This window comes from Talpa europaea, assembly GCF_964194135.1.
Source record: "Talpa europaea genome assembly, chromosome: 15".
Classification (NCBI taxonomy): Eukaryota; Metazoa; Chordata; class Mammalia; order Eulipotyphla; family Talpidae; genus Talpa; species Talpa europaea.
This window is the reverse complement of record NC_140083.1, coordinates 11,061,024-11,079,347: the sequence shown is the minus strand read 5'-3', so window position 1 is coordinate 11,079,347 and position 18,324 is coordinate 11,061,024. Positions and strand designations below refer to the sequence as shown.

Here is an 18,324-nt window from a genome sequence, read left to right as displayed (position 1 = left end):
GGAAGGGGAGGCACTCTGATGGGATCTTAAAACAAGAATGAGTAGCTGCATGGAGGGGGTGCAAGGAGTCCCCTCCAGGGTATGACATCCCCCTCATACCCTGTATGCTCGGCTTTGCAAAGAAATGGACAGGAGTCCTCGTGATCCCTGGTTGTCTCTGGGAGGCCAGCAGTTGATGCCAAGCCCAACTTGGAGCTCTGGACACTGCCCCAGTCCCGGTGGGCACACCCCGTCCCACTGTGGTCCCTCGGCCTCGCAGAAGCACCTCTGGAGCGCCCCTTGTCAGTAGCTCACCCGGTGCAGCAGCTGTTCTGCATCTCCCCCTGCTTGCGCCGCCCGCCCCCTCCACCTAACTGCTCTCACGTGCGCCTTCCACACCAGTGTGCACAAGCCTCCCTGAAGATTGCTGGTCTGCGGCTCCCCCCGGCTTTGCAGGAGCGGAGGGTGGCAAACCCCTCACCAGGCTGGACTCACCCAGCCCTGGCAGATGAGTGTGGCCTAAATATTTCCTCTCCCCCCAGCAAACCAAACAGGAAGCCCCATCAGAGCTCAGGTAGGTGCGCCAGAGCAATTTAATGACACCCCCCCACCCCCCACCTCGGGCCTGGGCAGTAGGTGGTCTCCACTGGCTGGGACCTGGAGAGGAAGTCGCGCCGATGGCTGAGGTACAAAGGAAAGGGATCCCAAAGGAGGCGTCTGCTGGTTTTAATTTGGGGGGGGGTAACAAAGGAGGGGGGAGTTCTGGTACTTCCCGTCCTGTCAGTGGGCTTTCAGACTACGCCTCTGAGGCCACAGTTTATAACAGAAGAGCCAACAATGAGCCGGAACCCTGTGGGCCCTGAAACTCGGGCCTCGGGCCTCCTGAGCTGCAGTGTTGTCACCTGCGTTTCCACCTCAGGGCCGAGGGGGTTCAGGAAATGATGCAGAGGGTACCGGCAGCAGGTGAAGGTTCCCTAAGTGTGTGTGGCCCTCCCTTGGCCCTGCGTGAAATGACTAGAAGTTTTAAATGAAATCCGCCCCCCCCCCCCAGGTGTGTTCGTTCAGCACATGGTTCTGCGTGCGCAGCGCCACGCTAGGCTCCAGGACACGCTGCGAGTGACACGGATGTGGGTCCTGCCCTCTGTAGCCTGGCGGCCGGCAGATGGGCCTTTGCTTGAGTTTTCGGTGATAACAGGTCAGGGGAAGGCCAAACCCGTGCACGCCTGTGCCCTGTGTCTCCAGGGGAGAGAACTCAACCCCTGGGAGCGGACTCGGGTTCTGCTGGTGTCTCACGCATCCGGGGCTCGGGGGCAAGGAGTGTGGGCCATGGCCAGGCCCTGCTCTGCCTGTCAAGGGTGAGCTCCGCCGGTGCCCGCAGCACGTGCCAGCAGGGCATCTCCCACACGCATGGGCCCCTGGCAAGGTAGAAAGCAGTGATACCGGTACCCGAAGAACCTCCCTGCCTTCACTGGGTCCTGGCAGGAAATCCAGACGCTGGCACGTTCATGGAGTTTTACCTCCGCGGCCATTTGTACGTGGCCTGAAAACCAAATCATTGCGCTAACATTTCCCGCATCATGTTGGAGACCAAGTTTCTCCCTTACTTGAGTCTTTCCTCATCTCTTATCCCATCTCCAACCCCACCCTCCAAGGGCTTAGGGATGGAGAGACTCCAGGTTGGGGTGACCTGCTGGAGTCACGTGACCCACATGACTAGAAAATAAAGCCCCCCTTGGTCTTCAGCCAGCTGCAATCAGCCGGTCCCGGTGTCCCTCATCTCGGAGAGGCCCTGTGAGCACCTGAGCCCGGTCAGGTGGATTCCATTCATCTCGGTGCCGCAGGGGTATTTGCTGAATCCAGACAGGTGGGCAGTGCTCACTGCCCCCTGCTGTCTCCAGGGTCTCTCTGGCATCCGCCTTCCCAGCTTGCTAATCACTCATGAGACCAGATGGCAAAACAAATGGTGATTTATTTTACAGTGACATAAGGAGTTAGACTCTTTCTTTCTTTCTGGAATTAAGTATTTTTTAAGCACCGATTTCCAGATACTTGATCCACAAAGAGGGCATCAACCCTGTGCTTTGAACTTGACAGTATCGTCTCCTTTAACCTTCACTGTGCTCTTGTGTGGTGGAGACAGGGAAACTGAGGCTCAGAACAAGTAAGTGATTTATCCAAGGTCACACAGCTGGGAGTTCCCCCCCTCCACTGCGCCCATGTGCTCCCCACACTGCCGTGCCACTGTCTGTGCTGTAACTGGAGGACGCTGGGACAAGCATGCTGCAGTTAGGTTTGAGGACATGGAGCTAGACTTGATGTAAGATGGCCATTCTCCGGGAAAAGACCTCCAGATAGGGCCAGGATCCCACAGTGGAATGGAAGAAAGAGGAGAGGGGGCAATTTTAAGAACTTTGTGGGAGGAAGTAACACTGGTGTGGACTTCGAGAAAGGGCCTTGCCTGATGGTGGGGGGACCTTCACCCCGGCAAGCTCCTGGGTGCTCTTCCTGCCCCGCCCCGGGCCTGTGCCCCAAGCAGGACAGCCCCAGAGTCAGGGTTTCTTGGTGGTAACGGCCAACACGGCAGCACATGCTACGTTTCAGGCCTGCTTCTCAGCGCCTTACATATCCTGTGAGGGCCACACCATCGCCCTTTCCACCTTCCAGAGGAGGAAACTGAGGTGCAGGGAGGCAAGGTAGCTTGCCCATGGCTATGCAGCTAGCAAAGGGGAAGAGTCAGAATTCAGACTCCGGGACTGGCTCTTATCTTCTCTGAGGAAGGAGCTCGGCATTGGAGCCTTGGAGTTAGGAGGAGGTTGTCTTGAGGGGCTGGAGTAAGGAAGGGGTTTCTTTGAAAAGCCAGCGGGAGTGACTTGAGTGCTTGTAGTCCAGTCTGGTGAGGATGGGGGCTGCTCTCTGCACCTCCAGCTCTGCAGCCTCAGCCAGCCTGTCTCTGGAGAATGCAGAAGGGCTCTCCTGGTGCCAGCAGCTCCCAAGACAGCAGGGCGCCCGGGAGGGCTGGGTTCCTGCCAGCAGCGCTGCTTGCTGAGACACCTGGGGAGCGCTGCTGCCAGCAGGCGCATGGGGTGGTGGGGGGCAGTGAGACAGGCTGGCTGGGGCGTGGCTGACTGACTTCACACTTCCCTACAGAAGTGGACGTGCCTTTGTTATTTTTATGTTTTTCAAAATTTATTTCAAAGTGGCTGGGGATGTGTAATCCTTGAAAATCCAGCCCCAAACCCCTAAGCAAGAAAGTGGTTCTTCTCAACTTCTGGTGCTGGTTGTCTCTCACCAGCAGGGAGGTCCCTCTTGAAGGGCCAGCAAGTCCAGCCTGTGTAGGCACGAGTGGACGGCCTTCATCCCCGTCTAACCCCGGGCCCATTTTATGGACACAGAAACTCAGGCTTAGGGAGGTTAACTTGTCCAAGGTCAGGCTGTAAATCAGGGGCAGGATTCGAATTGAGGGTTTGAGAAGCACGAAGCACTGTGTTTCCTACCCTGCACCAGAATATGGACGTAGGTGGCAGGTGGTGTGGATTTCAGTAGCCCACTCTGCCAGGGTAGGGGTGAAGGCCTTCGGCTCCTTCTGTCCTTCACCCCATGGTGAAGTAAATGTGCCGTGTACAAGCACTAGATGAGGCTGGCACAGAGCACTCGCTAGCATCTTCTTGATTCTTTAGAGTAGCCAGGACACAGCCTAAGTGCCCACATGGAGCTGGAACAAGAAGACTGTTGCGCAGAAGGATGAAATGCTGCCGATTACAGGGAAATGAATGGTGGGAGTTGGAGGGAAGGAAGTGAAGTAAAGCAAGTCAGAGTGATAAAGACAAATAGGAGAATGTACAGAGCGAGCGGGAGGACCACCTCGGAAAAAAATACTGGGTGGTTGGAAAAGTCATGACCTATTTTTTACTATGTTTTTCAAGCAAAAATGTGTCATGACTTTTCCGACAAGCCGATCCTTACAAACAGGAGCAGACGCTGATCAGTGCAGGGAGGCTGCTGAGGATCAGGGGGAGGGGGCGGGAGGAAAGGTCGCGTGTGTGTGAGGGGGGTGGAGAAACGACCTCATAGGCCTTGTGATTCAATACACCAAGACCTCCTGGTCTGTCTTCGACATAGTATGTGCTCAAATAATCTGACTGTATTTCCATCATAAAAATTGTAGCCCTCTGCAACACTTTGATTCACCTCTCCCTCACCCCCACCCCCCAATCTTATGCTCTGTTCTCCTGGTGCTGCTAATGACAGTGATGACACCGTGATTCTATGTGCTGTAGAGAGGAAAGGCAGGTCCGTGGGGGCGCACTGAAAAGGGGGTACCTGACTGATCTGGCTTGGAGGTGGCCATCGTACAGGAATAATTTGGGGGCAGAAGCCCCAGCGTGCACAGGGCCCTGAGGTGCGAGAAAGGGCAGCGCTTCTGGAGCCGCCACAGCTTCTGGAAAAGCCAGAGATGCCCAGCAGGCCCCACTGGGCAGCCTGCGTGGACGGGCTGCTGACCCGCGGCCGGGCTCCCAGGTCCTTTGTGCCAGATTCAGGGGCCTGAACCCCCGTGGAAGGCAGTAGAGACTCTCCAGGAGCTTGAAGTGCTGGGACATGGGGTCTAAGCTGTGGTCGGCGGGGTGACCCAGGCTTGCACCCCCAGCAGCAGGTAGGCTAGAGAGCATGTGGTTTGTGCTGGGGTGGCTGGAAGGGAGAAGAGCCCAGGGTGTGGGGAGCAGGAATCCGGGGTCTGGCTCTCCTGGACATCGGCGCCATTACCCGCGGGGACCACATGGGCAGGTGATAACTCACTTTCAGATATTTTGGATTTGAGGTTCCTATGGGATATTGTGGGGTGACGACCAATGGGAAGGTGAGAATATGCTTCCTGCCTTGTCCATGAACCCCACCTTCCCCCCTACAAAATGGCCATCCCTGTGTCCCTGAAAGGGCTGGGGAAAGAACATTCCATGCCAAAGGGAGAGGCGTGTCAAGCTCCCGAGTGGCCATGTTGAGAGGAAGGCGGGGGGTGGGGAAGACGTGAGGACGCAGCGGGGACAGGGCATAGTGACCATTTTGCCACGGAGGATGCTGGGAGGAGGCCGGTGGCTCTCGGGCTCCCGCAGGGAATGCCCAGCATCTTAGTCCCGTGTTTCCAGATATTTCTGGTTAGACAGTCATAAAATTCAGAGAAAATGCCCCACCCCTCTGGCTCCTGGGCCGTTTGAAGAGCACCCAGGCTGACTGAGCTGCAGCAGAGCCCAGAGAAGCAGGGTGGTGGGGCCTGGACCCCACATCAGGGGCCTCTCGGGCAGCCTGTGAGGGCAGCGGGGGTGGCTGTGCCCTGAGCTGGCCAGCGGGTGCCTCTGGGAGGCTGGGCAGCGCCCATGGGAGAAAGGGGTCTGCGGGCCCTCAGTAGAGCAGATGGGCTGGGAAGGGGGTGCGCAAACCATCCTGAAGGTGCAGTTTATGAAACCCAGGAGGAGGCTTCCTCGTGTGGGTTTTGGTAACGGCAAAATCCACTCCCTGTGGCTGACAGAGCTGAGCATCTTTGAGAAAAAAAGACAAAACACTTGGTTTCCCTTGAACACCTTTATAAATGATGTTAGTGATACACTGCCGCCGCCACTAGCTACACGAATTTTTTAAGACCCCCTAACAATTCAGGGAGGGAGTTGATCAGTGCTTCTTCCGAAGAGGTGAGGTTAGTGATCCTCGCCCCGTGGCTGCCCCAGCGAGGGAGTCTGCGCTGAGGGGCGGGCTGTGTGCTCCTGGCTAGTCCCGGTGGCAGTGCCTGCGGTTAGAAAGGTGCATCATCTGATGGTCAGTTTGGGGTCACTGGGTTCATGCTAAAGACCTGAGCTCTGGAACCGGACCGTCAGGGTCCACCTGGGCCCAGGCATTCACAGTGTACAGATCTTGTGATGCATGTGTAAGCTGAGCCTCAGTTTACCCATCTGAAAAGTGGGGATAATGCATCTCAGGTTAACAGAGATGGTGGCTATCAGGTCTCAGCAGGATGCCTGGCATACAGTGGGCACAGTGCCCTCCCTCCATCCCATACTGGATGACATCACCAGGACTCCCCACGTGGCACTGGGTGGTATCCACATCCCTCACAGGGGACCTCACTCCCCTAAAGCCATAAAGCTGGGCTGAGCTGGCCGTGTGTCCCAGGCCCCCAGCAGTGCTGAGGTGCTGGCTCTGTGGGTCCCAGAACAGAGCGCCCCACAACCTCAGAAAGTTGCTTAACTCTCTGGGTTTCCCCTCGCACGTCTCACTGTGACCGTGATGGAGACAATTAGGCACAACCCAGCACGGTCAGGCTGGCAGCAGTGGGTCTGAGTCGTCCTCCGGTGACCCCCACTCCCGGCCGATGGCCCTGCTGCTGTCATTCTGGCTCTGCCCACTCACAACTTCATTTAGGGGTGGAGAGCTCCCCAAGAACTGGAGGAGGGAGCCCCCGCATTCCGGTTTATTTCTCGGTCCTGTCCTAGGCAAGAGCATGGGGAGGCCCCAGCCTGGGGTCTTCCTGTCACACGGCCAGTCTGGGCCCCTCTCCTGCCACCCGCCAGTTACTTACTAAACTCTCAGTAAACGCATGTCTTTCTTCCTTTTGAGGCGGTAGGTGAATCTGTAGATGGCGATGGTCTGGCCACCTTGCGGTCACAGACTCTAACAAATGGCGAGTTGATCCCGGCTCTTCTAGATTCTCTGTCACTCCAGACCTCTGCCTGGCAGCTTCCACGGGGTCTTGCAGGAGCAGCTTCCTGAGTGTCTAGCCTTTTTTCATTTAAAAAAAAAAAAAAAAAGGTGAGGGCCCCACAGCAGGGGTCCTGCGCCCAGGGTGCCGCCTGGAGAATCTGCTGCCAGGGTAAATGAAAGGTGAGCCCTGAGGGAGGGGAAGCCGGGAGTCCCCTAGGAGGGCTGAGGAGCTGGTCACCAGGTGCCTTTGTTCCCTGGGTCTGAAGGGCCTTCAGTTATCCCAGGAAGTAGATTCATTCATGGAAACCAACCCCCAGGCCCTGACCCCATTTGCTTCTCTGAACTTCTCTGTTCCTTGCTTTGAATAAGAGAATGCCACTTAGGGGATAAAAAAAGATTCCCAGCGCTCCTCTCTGCTCCACCAGTATAATTATGTCTGTGAAGCTTCCTTTCTGCAAGGCTGAGGGTGGGGTGAGCTGCAGCCTGTAGCCCTGTGGGATCATCCAGCTTCAGCAGAGTAGCCTGTCCCTGTCTCTTGGGCACTTGGCTGGAGCAGAGACAGCCATGGAGCTCCTGCTTCCTATGCCTGCCCAGCCCAGCCCACTCCTGATCTCTCCAGCGTCACAGGAACCTCCCTCTCCTGGGTGATCCTTCCAAGGAAAGGGCCTTGGCTGCTCTGTCTCATCTTACTTCACCCTCAGCACATCTTGTGAGGTAGTGAGCGCGCCTGGGCCCTGAGCAGCACTGCCCGGGCATCCATCCGGGCGCATCTCACCTGCCCTTCCCCACCCTGGAGGCAGGGGCTATTGCTGAGCCCCCTTCACAGCTGGAGACAGCTGGGAGGGTAGGAAAGCTTCAGGCCTCTTAGTGCGCAGGTTCCCTGCAAGGATCAGGCACTGAGTACCTGGCATCTGTCCAGATAGCCCCAGAGGAGAGCTGAGCTGACACCACTGCTCATGGTGACAGACTGACCAGGATGGAGCTGCCTGGATAAAGGGCCTGGGTGACGGTGTCTGAAATAGCTGCTTTGGGTCCCAGGTTTGTGGGTAATTGTGGTGGGGGAAGAAGTAGAGGTTCCTCCTGGCCAGGGCAGGAGGGGGCCTTTGGGGTTCCATCTGCAGAACCACCCCCAGCCCAAGAGTGGTCGCACATACCTTCTGAACAAAAGGGAAACAGGAGAGTCTGGAAACATGTGATTTGCTTAAGAAAGAAACCAGCCTTCTTGGGTGTCTCTCCATCCGTAGCTCCCCGGCTCTGACATTCCAGACGACTGTACAGCCTGTTAAGACATATTAATAGCTAATCTCTATATAGCTAGAAAATTGCCCTTTAGACCTCCAATTTGCTTAACAGCTGCCAATTCAAGTTGCCCCCAATTGCTTCTCTCTGTCTCCCGTGACAGTGAGGTATTGAATCGCTGTGAGCGAGGCGTTTGCACAGATGACAAATGCGTGTGCTGCTCAACCAGCAGTCATCAAAATGGGAGGCGGGACCACCCCGGGGCAGCTCCCCAAGGAGATCAGATCCCCTGAGTCACCCACTCAGCAGGTTTCTAGGACTCTGTTTTCCTAAAACACCCAACTGGTGCTTGGGGTGCTTGAAATAACTGGAAAGGGGGCAGAAAAAGAGGGGGGATTCCCACTCACAGCCCAGGACCACTCATGCCTCTTGCAGGTTGAGGACAGCATCGCCTCCTGGAGGGTGGTGCTCTTTGGGGTGGCTCTTGCGCTAAAGATGAACAATGTGGTTAGCAGAGGAAGGAGGCACCGATGTGCTGGCTGTGCTCAGCGCCCTCTGTAATAGTTCCAACAACCAGGAGCATGTGGATTGGGTTCTCCTCGGTCCTGGGTGTGGTGCTAAGTTCACTTAGCCTGTGAGCTCTCAGTGACTCCCCAAAGCCATGCTGATACATATAATGTATTGTCCTCATTTTGCAAATGGGGAAACTGAGGCCCAGTGATCCAGGCAAATGAGTGGTAGAACATTCTGCTCAATCTAGAAAGAGAAGCAGGGAAAGAACCAGTGAAGTTAATTGGCTCAAAGGAGAGAGAAAATGGAGCAGGTGAGGGGGTGTAGGGAGGGAGAAATCAAAAACGCCCCGACTCACCCAAAGAGCATCACCCTCTGGGAGGCGATGCTGTCCTCAACCTGCAAGAGGCATGAGTGGTCCTGGGCTGTGAGTGGGAATCCCCCCTGCTCCCCTCTTGCCAACAGTGCAAGAGCAGCATTCAAGCACCCCAAGCACCATTGGCAGGTGCACCTGCTGTCCGCCCTCTGACTTCTGATTCCCCAGGAAATCCAGGCTTGAGAGCGCTGCGGCAGCCTGGGCCCTTCCCCGCCATTGTCCCTGTTCTGGGCCACCATTCATTGGAAGCCGGTCCAGTTGGCAGCCACCCCAGGCCTATTCCTGCACCCCCCGCCCCCTGCCCAAGCCTCCGGAAGCCCAGACAGCTGATCTGAGATGGAAAAGAGGCCTTCCAGCTGCACCTGGCCAAGCTGAAAGGAAGCTCTGGCAGCAGGCACCCCCCACCCCCGGCCCAGCCCTCCCGGGCAGCCTTGGTGCCGGTGCCCTCTCTGTGCTTCCCCTCCTGTTCTCTGGCCTCACCAGATGGGAGGAAAGTGCCTGCTTCCCCCTTCATCAAAGGCTGATGCAACCACTGGAGCCCGTTTCTACCCAACACTCAGAGCCACAGCTGCTCCTCTCTTGGCCTCCCGCCTCTGGACTGATGCTGCAGCTGCAGAATTGTGCCCAGAGCCTCCATAGGAAGAGGTGGGGCTGCAGGTGGAGGCCCCAGGAAGCCTCATCATCAGGCTGTGGCCTTTAAAGTCCCCCCAGCCCCGGGGTCGGGCACACATGCATTCATCCATTGAGTCACCCATTCAACAAGCTTTTGTGTCCAGCACAGGCCAGGCTCTGGGGACACAGAGCAAACAAAAAAGTGAAAACTACCTGCCCTCTCCCAGTTGCATTCCAGAAGGGAAGAGACATAAGTTGTGATGAGTGTGAGAAGTTGCTGAGCATGACAGAGAGCGGGAGCCAGCCTGGGCATGGAGAGAGCTGAGTGGGTTTTCATAACTACTCCCATGGCTGAGAGTGTTCCTGTGAGTGCTGTCTGCACACCCGAGGTCTGGCCTGCTGCACCCCCACAATTGCCTACTGGTGCCATTCACCAAGCAGGGACAGCTGGGTTGGAGGAAACGGGGGCTCAGAAGAGCCCTCTCCACAAGGGGACCTCCTTACTAGCCAGGGAGAAGGTGCCCACTGGTGACCCGCAAGCAAACCCAGCCAAGACGAGTAAGTGCTTTGGCCTGCAGCAGTGAAAAAGTGATTTTTTTATAGCTAACCTTGAAGAAAGCAGAGGTTACACATAAAATGTGGGTTTCTGACTTAAGAACTGAAATGCCTCACAGACCAGGCTCCCTTTCCTGCATGACAACACCAGCAGGGCCGAGCAACTCCCACCTTGGGCAGCCCAGGGGCTCCCTGCTGACCCCAGAGGGCATTTGAATTTGTGATTTGGACTCGGGTCACCAGATTGAAGCCCTGTATATGAAAGAGGTACCCTAACACGCTTCTTCCCACAAAGCTCCCAAGGTTAAAATGCAGCTCAGATTCGATCATCTCTTTGGCCAGGGCAGCTGAGCCTGGCAAGGGCTGCGTCCAGAGACCCAGGCCCAGCCATAGGCCACCCAGTGTTTCTCACCTCAGCCTCCAGGCCTCCTTTAGTTTCGGACAGGTATGGCAAGCTCCTGCAGAGATTCAGTCTTGCAGCACGCATCTCCCTAGTGACAAGTTCAAATCCTAAGAAACCAATTTCCCTGGCAACGTTAATGTCACTTAGCCTAGACTTGCTTCTTTCCTAACACCTTTAAGGTTGGCAGCAAGTTCAGACAAGATTATTTCTTTCAAGGCTGATCCGTTTCTCTACTTTTCTAAGCACAGAAGCCTTGAGGTATTCTGTAACCCCAGGGGTGTCCTAGGGAGGCACCACACTGAGGCCTGAGAACTGGTTTCTGCACCTTTGATCCCTGTGCCTTCTGAATGGAAAACCCCTTATTTTGAATCTGAGGACCCGGAAGCTACAATTTCCCCAGGATCACACTCAGGGCACTGCCAAGTCCAGGGTGGGCTTTAGTTGCTAGTTGCTGGCATTGAAGGCAGAGGTCTCCACCCGGGCAGCTGCGGGAACTCCAGGGAGCCGGCCGTGCCCAGAGCCGTTCCGTCAGCTCTGCACAGCGGGCCCAGCACTGTCCCTGTGATCCCAGCTGCTGTCCTGAAGCTGGTGACTGCCAGGGGGGCCAAGCCCCGGCCCCTAGAAACTTGATCTTGAACGGATGACTTGTTTTCCCTGCCCTAGGTTTCCCCACCCGGTCATGGGGACACGAGCGGTGCCTGTCTCCACCGGGCCTGGTACCTACGACGTGCAGGGAGCAGCAGCTGGTGTGAGTGTGTGCCGCCTCCTGGCTGTGGGGGTGACTTCAGCAATTCTTCCTAACTAGCCCTTTCCCTAAGGGTTTAGGAATTTCAGTGCCAGAAGGAAGGGTAAGACAGAATCACAGCAGATCAGACCACCGGGTTCTCCACTTGATCCCCCAATTCTAAAATCACCAGGTTGGTGGCTCCGCAGCTGAGGTGCTGGGGAGGGGGGTTGAATTGGGACTTTTAAGTGGAGAGACTGAGGCTGGGCTCAAGCTGACAGTTGTTAATGGCAGAGTCTGACCCCCGCCCCCCACCCTAGACTCACCTGATAGCTCCATCTGCCATTTTTCAGGTTTCCATTTCCCTGCATCGCCCCACCTGAGGGCACCGGGGCAGAGAGCCAGGCAGCTGGCCACGCTGTCTAAGGGAAAACAAAAACACCACAGAAGATGCTTTGATTTCAGGAGACCAGCTTTTCTTCCCTTTAAGATGAAACATAGTAGAGTTTAAAGACTTCATGTAGTGCCTAAATTTGGGATTTAAACTATATGGTTGCCTTTTTTAAATGTCCAAATTAAAAATCAACATCTACATGAGGACGCAGGACATGGTCCAAAACCGTAGCCACACCCATCATTCCTAGAACCAGCTTCCCTCTGACCTAATTTAGACTTTGGGGAGATGAAAGGGCATGAGGGGAGTGGAGGCAAGTGTGGAGGAGAGATCTAGGATTTCCTGGCAGCAGAAGATAGACCTGGGTTCTGTGGTGGAGAGCTAGGAGTTGCTGAAAGACACGCAGAACCGTTATAGTCATTTCCTCATCGCGAAATGCTGCGGCTCACAGTGTAGTCCCCATGCCAGCAGGATTATCCGCATATACAGGGTTAATGGATGAGTCATGTCTGACCCAGTTCATATGTTGAAACCCCAGCCCCAGTGCCTTGGAGTGTAAAGGTATTTGGAGATAGGGCCTTAATAGAGGTGATTGCATTGGGCCTCCCCGGTGCGCAGCGGTTGAGCGCTGGGTTGCGAAGCTGCCCGCGGCCTCTGCAGCACCGGTTCGATCCCCGGCTGCTCCCCGGCCACTGGAGGAGGGTCCCACATGGCCCGCAGACCTTTCCTGCTGCCCGCTGCTCCCCTCAGCAGTGTACTTCGGTCCTTCTGCCTGCTCTGCTCCCCGCTCTGGTGAATTCTCTCACCCTCCCGTGCTTCTGACTGTACCCAGTGCATGTACAAACAAAACAAGTAAATAAATAAATAAAAATACATGCCTCTTTAAAAAAAAAAAGTGATTGCATTAATGTGAGCTGGTTGGTGAGGCCCTAAGCCATTATGACAGGGACCTTAGAATGAGGTAGAGACACCAGGGGCAAATGTATACAGAGAGGTGACCCCAGATGGAGGTATTTTGTAATGGCAGCCCTAACAAGCTCACACACCTGGGAACTTGCTCGAAATGTACATTCTCAGACCCTGTTCCTGATCTGCTGAATTGGAAATTCAAGGGGGAAGCCAGCAAGGTATCTTCTAACAAGTCCTCTGGGTGATTTCCATGTATGTTAAAGATTGAGAACTGTGGGCCTCCCCGGTGGCACAAGGGGTTAAGCACAGCACCGTGATGCTATCCGCACCTCTGCAGCACGAGTTCCATCCCCAGCTGGCCAGGGAGCACCCCACATGATCCCCCAGACCTCTCCTGTCTAGCCCACTGATCCCATCAGCAGCAGTCCGTTTCAGTAGATCTGCCTGTTCTGTTCCCCACTCTGTCTCTGGGGAATACTCTCAACCCCTGAAGCTCTGGCCTGTACCCCAGTTCTTGTATGCATAAATAAATAAATCTTAAAAAAACAAAACTGAGAACCATTAACGTGGCGTATTCTTAATGCCTGGGACAGCCAGCCCACTCCAAGGACTGACCTGCAGTTGAAGTACAGGCTGATCTGCTGCAAGGGAACCTTCTGTCAGGCTCTGGAGTGGCGCCAGTGGGTCCTTTTAATGAGACAGTTCCAGAAATGCTGAAGCATTCTGTAGACACCAGGCTGTAGGGAATTATAACAGTGGTCAATGGAAGAAAGCCAGTCCCCCAATTTCTCCATAAGAAATAAACTGAGGGACCTCCCTGGTGGCGCAAGGGGTTAACATGCAACCGATGAAGCAATCCGCAGCCACTGCAGCATGAGTTCGAATCCTGGCAAGCCAGGGAGCAACCCACATGGCGCAGCAGACCTCTCCTGACTCACCGGCTGCTCCCCTCAGCAGTGTACTTCAGTCAATCTGCCTGTTCTGTTCCCCACTGTCTCTGGTGAATCCTTTCACCCCCTGCATCTCTGGCCTGTACCCCAGCTCTTGTATGCATAAATAAATCTTTAAAAAAATGTTGATAAGGATGTGGTGAAAAAGAAACTCTCCTATATTGCTGGTGGGAGTGCAGACTGGTCCAACCGCTATGGAAAGCTGTGTGGAGGTTCCTCAGTCTACTAAAAATGGAGCTGCCATATGACCCAGCAATTCCACTCCTAGGGATCTACCCAAAGGACATGAAAACACTGATTCAAAAGAACACCTATATTATAAACATTCTGTTTATAATAGGTAAAGCCTGGAAACAACCCAAATGCCCACAAATAGAACAAGAAGATGTGGCATATATACGCAATGGAATATTATTCAGCAATCAAAAAAGATAAACTCATGCCATTCGCAGCAACGTGGATGGAGCTAGAAGGAATGATGCTCAGTGAAATAAGCCAGGAGGAAAAAGAAAAATATCGGATGGTTTCACTTAGAGCAGGAATATAGGGGAACCCAATAAGACATCAGTGTAAAAAAATAACAATACGAAACATAACAGACAATTTTAAATCAGAGACATCCTGCAGGGGAGGAGGAGGGAGAGGGATCAGAGGGAGGGAGGGAGGAGCACAGGGGACTGAGGTGATGGTGCACGGGTGCATTGGGGAAGGAAACTATGGGGTCTACATCTGGAGGGGAGGGGAAGCAAATATTGTTTAAAAATGAACAGTGATGTAAAAATAAGAGTAAACAAGATAAGCTAAAAACACAACACATACAAAAATATTTTGTTAAAAATGGCAACACTCAAGGCTTAGTGAATTTCTCCCATGGAGAGGGGCCCTGGGTATGTCTCGGGTCTGAGAACAGGCATCTGCACTTGACAGGACTCTCAGGTCTTTGGAGGGAAATCGTGCGTGGCTTATTGCAGCAGGTACACCATTTGCCTCCTAAAGTGCCGTGGAGAAGGAGGATACGGAAGAGAAAGAACCTTAAATGTCACATTCCAAAGCCCCACTGAGTGATTTTCTGTCTCTGCAATTGGACGTAAAAGGAGACTGTGATATCATTTCCATTTTTCATGGTTTTGCGGCCGCGGTCCTGAATGCAGTAGTAACTGACACGTGGCCTCCCTGAAGATTTGGGGGGCGGGGGTGGCAGAAAATTGTCTCAAACTGAAAAGAGCTGGAGGGTATAGGGAGGGATCCCCTAGTTTCTCTGCTCATGTAATCATTTATTACCTTCAAAACCATCCATAACAATTCAAATGGGCAAAATCAATGGCCCTTTTTTCCTTCCAAGTCCTTTTGTTTCCTGTAGGGTGGTTTGGTTTTGGTTTGGTTTGTAAGCGGCTTGAATGCTGTTTGTGAGGTGGTGAGTACAGCTGCTAAGAAGTTAAGGGAAGCAAAAGTCAGAGTTTGCCTGCTCAAAATAAACACTGATTGAATTTCATGACCTAGGGTTGGTCTGCAACAAAGTTATAGCACTGATGAGATTTGCTCTAAGATTCCTGGCCTCCTTTTGGGGGATTTCTTTTTTCTTCCTTCAGAAAGGCATGCATGCATATTAACTACCTACTGTAGTTTCCAAATTCTGAACCAGATTTGAGCTTATTGTCTAAATATTAAGCCAACACCCTGGTGGGGGGTTGGTGTAGGGGGTAGGGATACTGCTCCCATTTTGCAAATGAAAGAGCTGAGGCTCAGAAAGGTAACGGTGTACCCAAGGTCTTCTGATTCAAGCCTCATCCTCTGTCTACTTGGCGCCGTTCTCATCCCCTTCCTTATCAGTCTCTATAAACCTTTCCTTTACATGATGGCATCTTCTCTTACACATTTATAACGTCTATCAATGTGCTCAAAATTATTGGATGGAGAGCAGCGGAATCTCAGGCAGTACCCAAGGAAACAAAAAGCAACAGTTGTTGAGAATGGGGACCCCCTCACTTTAAAATTGATCAAATATGTGCCCTCCATGCTTTCTTCCCACTTCAATCAAAAAGATGGAACCTGGGGCCTCGCTGGTGGCGCAAGGGGTTATGCACCACACTATGAAGCAATCCGCAGCCTTTGCAGCATGAGTTTGATCCCCGGCAGGCCAGGGAGCAACCCACATGGCACAGCAGACCTCTCCTGACTCGTCCGCTGCTCCCCTCAGCAGTGTATTTCAGCCAGCCTGCCTGTTCTGCTCCCCACTCTGTCTCTGGTGGCTCTTCTCACACCCCGCATGTCTGGCCTGTACCCCAGCTCTTGTATGCATAAACAAATAAATCTTAAAAAAAAAAAAAAAAAAGATGGAACCTGGGGTGAGTGGAAATTGAGCAGAGTTGGTTGCCAAGTAGACTCGAGTTTGAATGCTGTGTGATTTCAAGTCAGTGATGTAACCGCTCTGAGCCTCCAGTCTCTCTTTCTATCTAGTCTGTAAGCGCCACAAGAGCAATACATTATTATTACTCCATCTCTAGTGCCCGGCACCCTTTCTGGCACAGTGGCCAGTCCTTGATACTGTGAAATGAATCAACTAACCTTCCGAGGTGGTTGTAGGGAGAAAAGACATATGACGCTCAGGTAAAATGTCAGGTGTGTAGAGGGTGATGGATAACTTCTAGAGTTGATGGTTATTATTATCCTACAAAGGAAGGATGGTGGAACGAAGAACAAAAAAGAGTTGAGACAGCAGATGGGGCCTTAGAAATGGAAGCCGAGGGCCTCCCCGGTGGCGCAGCAGGTTGAGAGCTGCACTGTGAAGCTGTCCACAGCCTCTGCTGCGCGGGCTCGATTCCTGGCCGGCCAGGGAGAAACCCACATGGCACGGCAGACCTCTCCTGCCGCGCCTGCTGCTCCCCTCAGCAGTGTCTTCGGTCCTTCTGCCTGTTCTGCTCCCCGCTCTGGCTCTGGTGAATTCTTTCACCCTCCCGCACCTCTGACTATACTCCAGTTCTTGTATAAATAATAAATCTTTAGGGGAAAAAAAAAAAGTGGAAGTTAAGTCCCTTTGGGCGAGCTGGCACTAGCCGAGAGTTGGGGATGTGACTCAGGCAAATAACCCCTCCAAGTGCTGAGTTCTTGTTCCCCTTGTGTCCCCTGTGCAGCTGGAGCTCTCCAACACGGCCGTCCTGCACCAGATGCGGCGGGACCAGGTCACAGACACGTGCCGCGCCAACAGCGCCCTGAGCCGCAAGCGGCGGGTGCTGACCCCCAACGACCTGAAGCACCTGGTGGTGGATGAGGACCACGAGCTCATCTACTGCTACGTGCCCAAGGTGGCGTGCACCAACTGGAAGCGCCTCATGATGGTCCTGACCGGGCGCGGTAAGTACAGCGACCCCATGGAGATCCCGGCCAACGAGGCGCACGTGTCGGCCAACCTCAAGACCCTGAACCAGTACAGCATCCCAGAGATCAACCACCGCTTGAAAAGCTACATGAAGTTCCTGTTCGTGCGCGAGCCCTTCGAGAGGCTGGTGTCCGCCTACCGCAACAAGTTCACCCAGAAGTACAACACGTCCTTCCACAAGCGCTATGGCACCAAGATCATTAAGCGCCAGCGCAAGAATGCCACCCAGGAGGCGCTGCGCAAAGGTGGCGACGTCAAGTTCGAAGAGTTCGTGGCTTATCTCATCGACCCGCACACCCAGCGCGAGGAGCCCTTCAATGAACACTGGCAGACCGTCTACTCCCTGTGCCACCCGTGCCACATCCATTACGACCTGGTGGGCAAATATGAGACGCTGGAGGAGGATTCTAATTACGTCCTGCAGCTGGCAGGCGTGGGCAGCTACCTGAAGTTCCCCACCTATGCCAAGTCTACGAGAACTACTGATGAAATGACCACAGAATTCTTCCAGAACATCAGCTCCGAGCACCAAACGCAGCTGTACGAAGTCTACAAACTCGATTTTTTAATGTTCAATTACTCAGTGCCAAGCTACCTGAAATTGGAATAAGGGGGTGGGGAGAGGGAGAGAATCGTGCTTTTTAATTTAAGATTTTTATTTGTCAAAAGAATTATATGGATATTGGGTTATTTTGTAAATTAATATTTCTTTGGGGATGATGCTGCGAGCAGCATAGCGAGAATTATTTAAAATCCTAGTAGGGAAGGACAGCTGTCTTTGCGAGGGGAACAGGATCGTGTCCTTGTCTTTTAGACATGAGTACTGCAACACTGTCTCAAAGGTTTCCTTGTGTTCTGGTGAATTCCATGGACTGTGCATTCCATAAATTCTAATGAATATTATTTATAGTTATTTAAACATGGTCTCTATAGATTTCTTTGAGTGGCAGCAAGATTCTCATGTCTTTGCAGAAGAAATCTGTTTCCTTCTGTGCTTGCTAAAGCTCATCTGGGGGCGTGAACATTCTCCTTCCTGACTGCTCAGAGTCACTATGTGTGCTGATGCCACCATTCTTGCAATTTTCTTAGAAATAAACAGAAAGAGGCACCTTTGCAAGGGACTAAATTCAGACTGATTTTCCTTAATGTCCCTTCAACTAAACAAATGTGATTTTTTTAACCCAAGGAGAGAGCTGATGGTAGCTTTTTTTTTTTTTCCACCAGAATTAGCAGTCTCATAGAATAGGCTTTTCTACAGTAATTTTAAACTGGCAGTGCCAGTTGTGATTAAGGTGAAGTGGCTGTTGCTTTCTAGGCTACAAGTATTTATTGAGCAACTACTATGTGCAAGGCCTGATTCTAGACCCTGCAGATAGAGCAGTGGACAGAACCAATAGTTTCAGCCCTCAAGAAGCTTTACATGGACATGGATTACCCAGCTTGAAAGTTAGCAAATCCCTGATATTTGTGGACTTAACATGAGGCTTGAACTATTCATGGCCCCTGCAAACATATATTTGCCTATGGCCTAGATTGGAAAACCACATGATTGGAACTGGTCACTTGGTGAGTAGTCCAAGCTCATTGCCCAACCTGACAGGTGAAGAAAA

The 18,324-nt window shown here is 53.1% G+C and overlaps 1 protein-coding gene across 2 annotated transcripts in view; it reads left to right on the top strand.

Annotated features, from left to right (window-relative positions):
- The window catches only part of CHST11 (carbohydrate sulfotransferase 11), a gene marked incomplete at both ends in the record, with an annotated part of 217,748 nt that extends 200,424 nt beyond the window's left edge, over positions 1 to 17,324 (top strand). For both annotated transcript variants that reach the window (XM_084256321.1, XM_084256320.1), the window contains one exon: positions 16,470 to 17,324. In XM_084256321.1, coding sequence (XP_084112447.1) covers positions 16,470 to 17,324 — 855 coding nt within the window. The remainder of the gene's footprint in view (positions 1 to 16,469) is intronic.
- Positions 17,325 to 18,324: the final 1,000 nt, after the last annotated feature.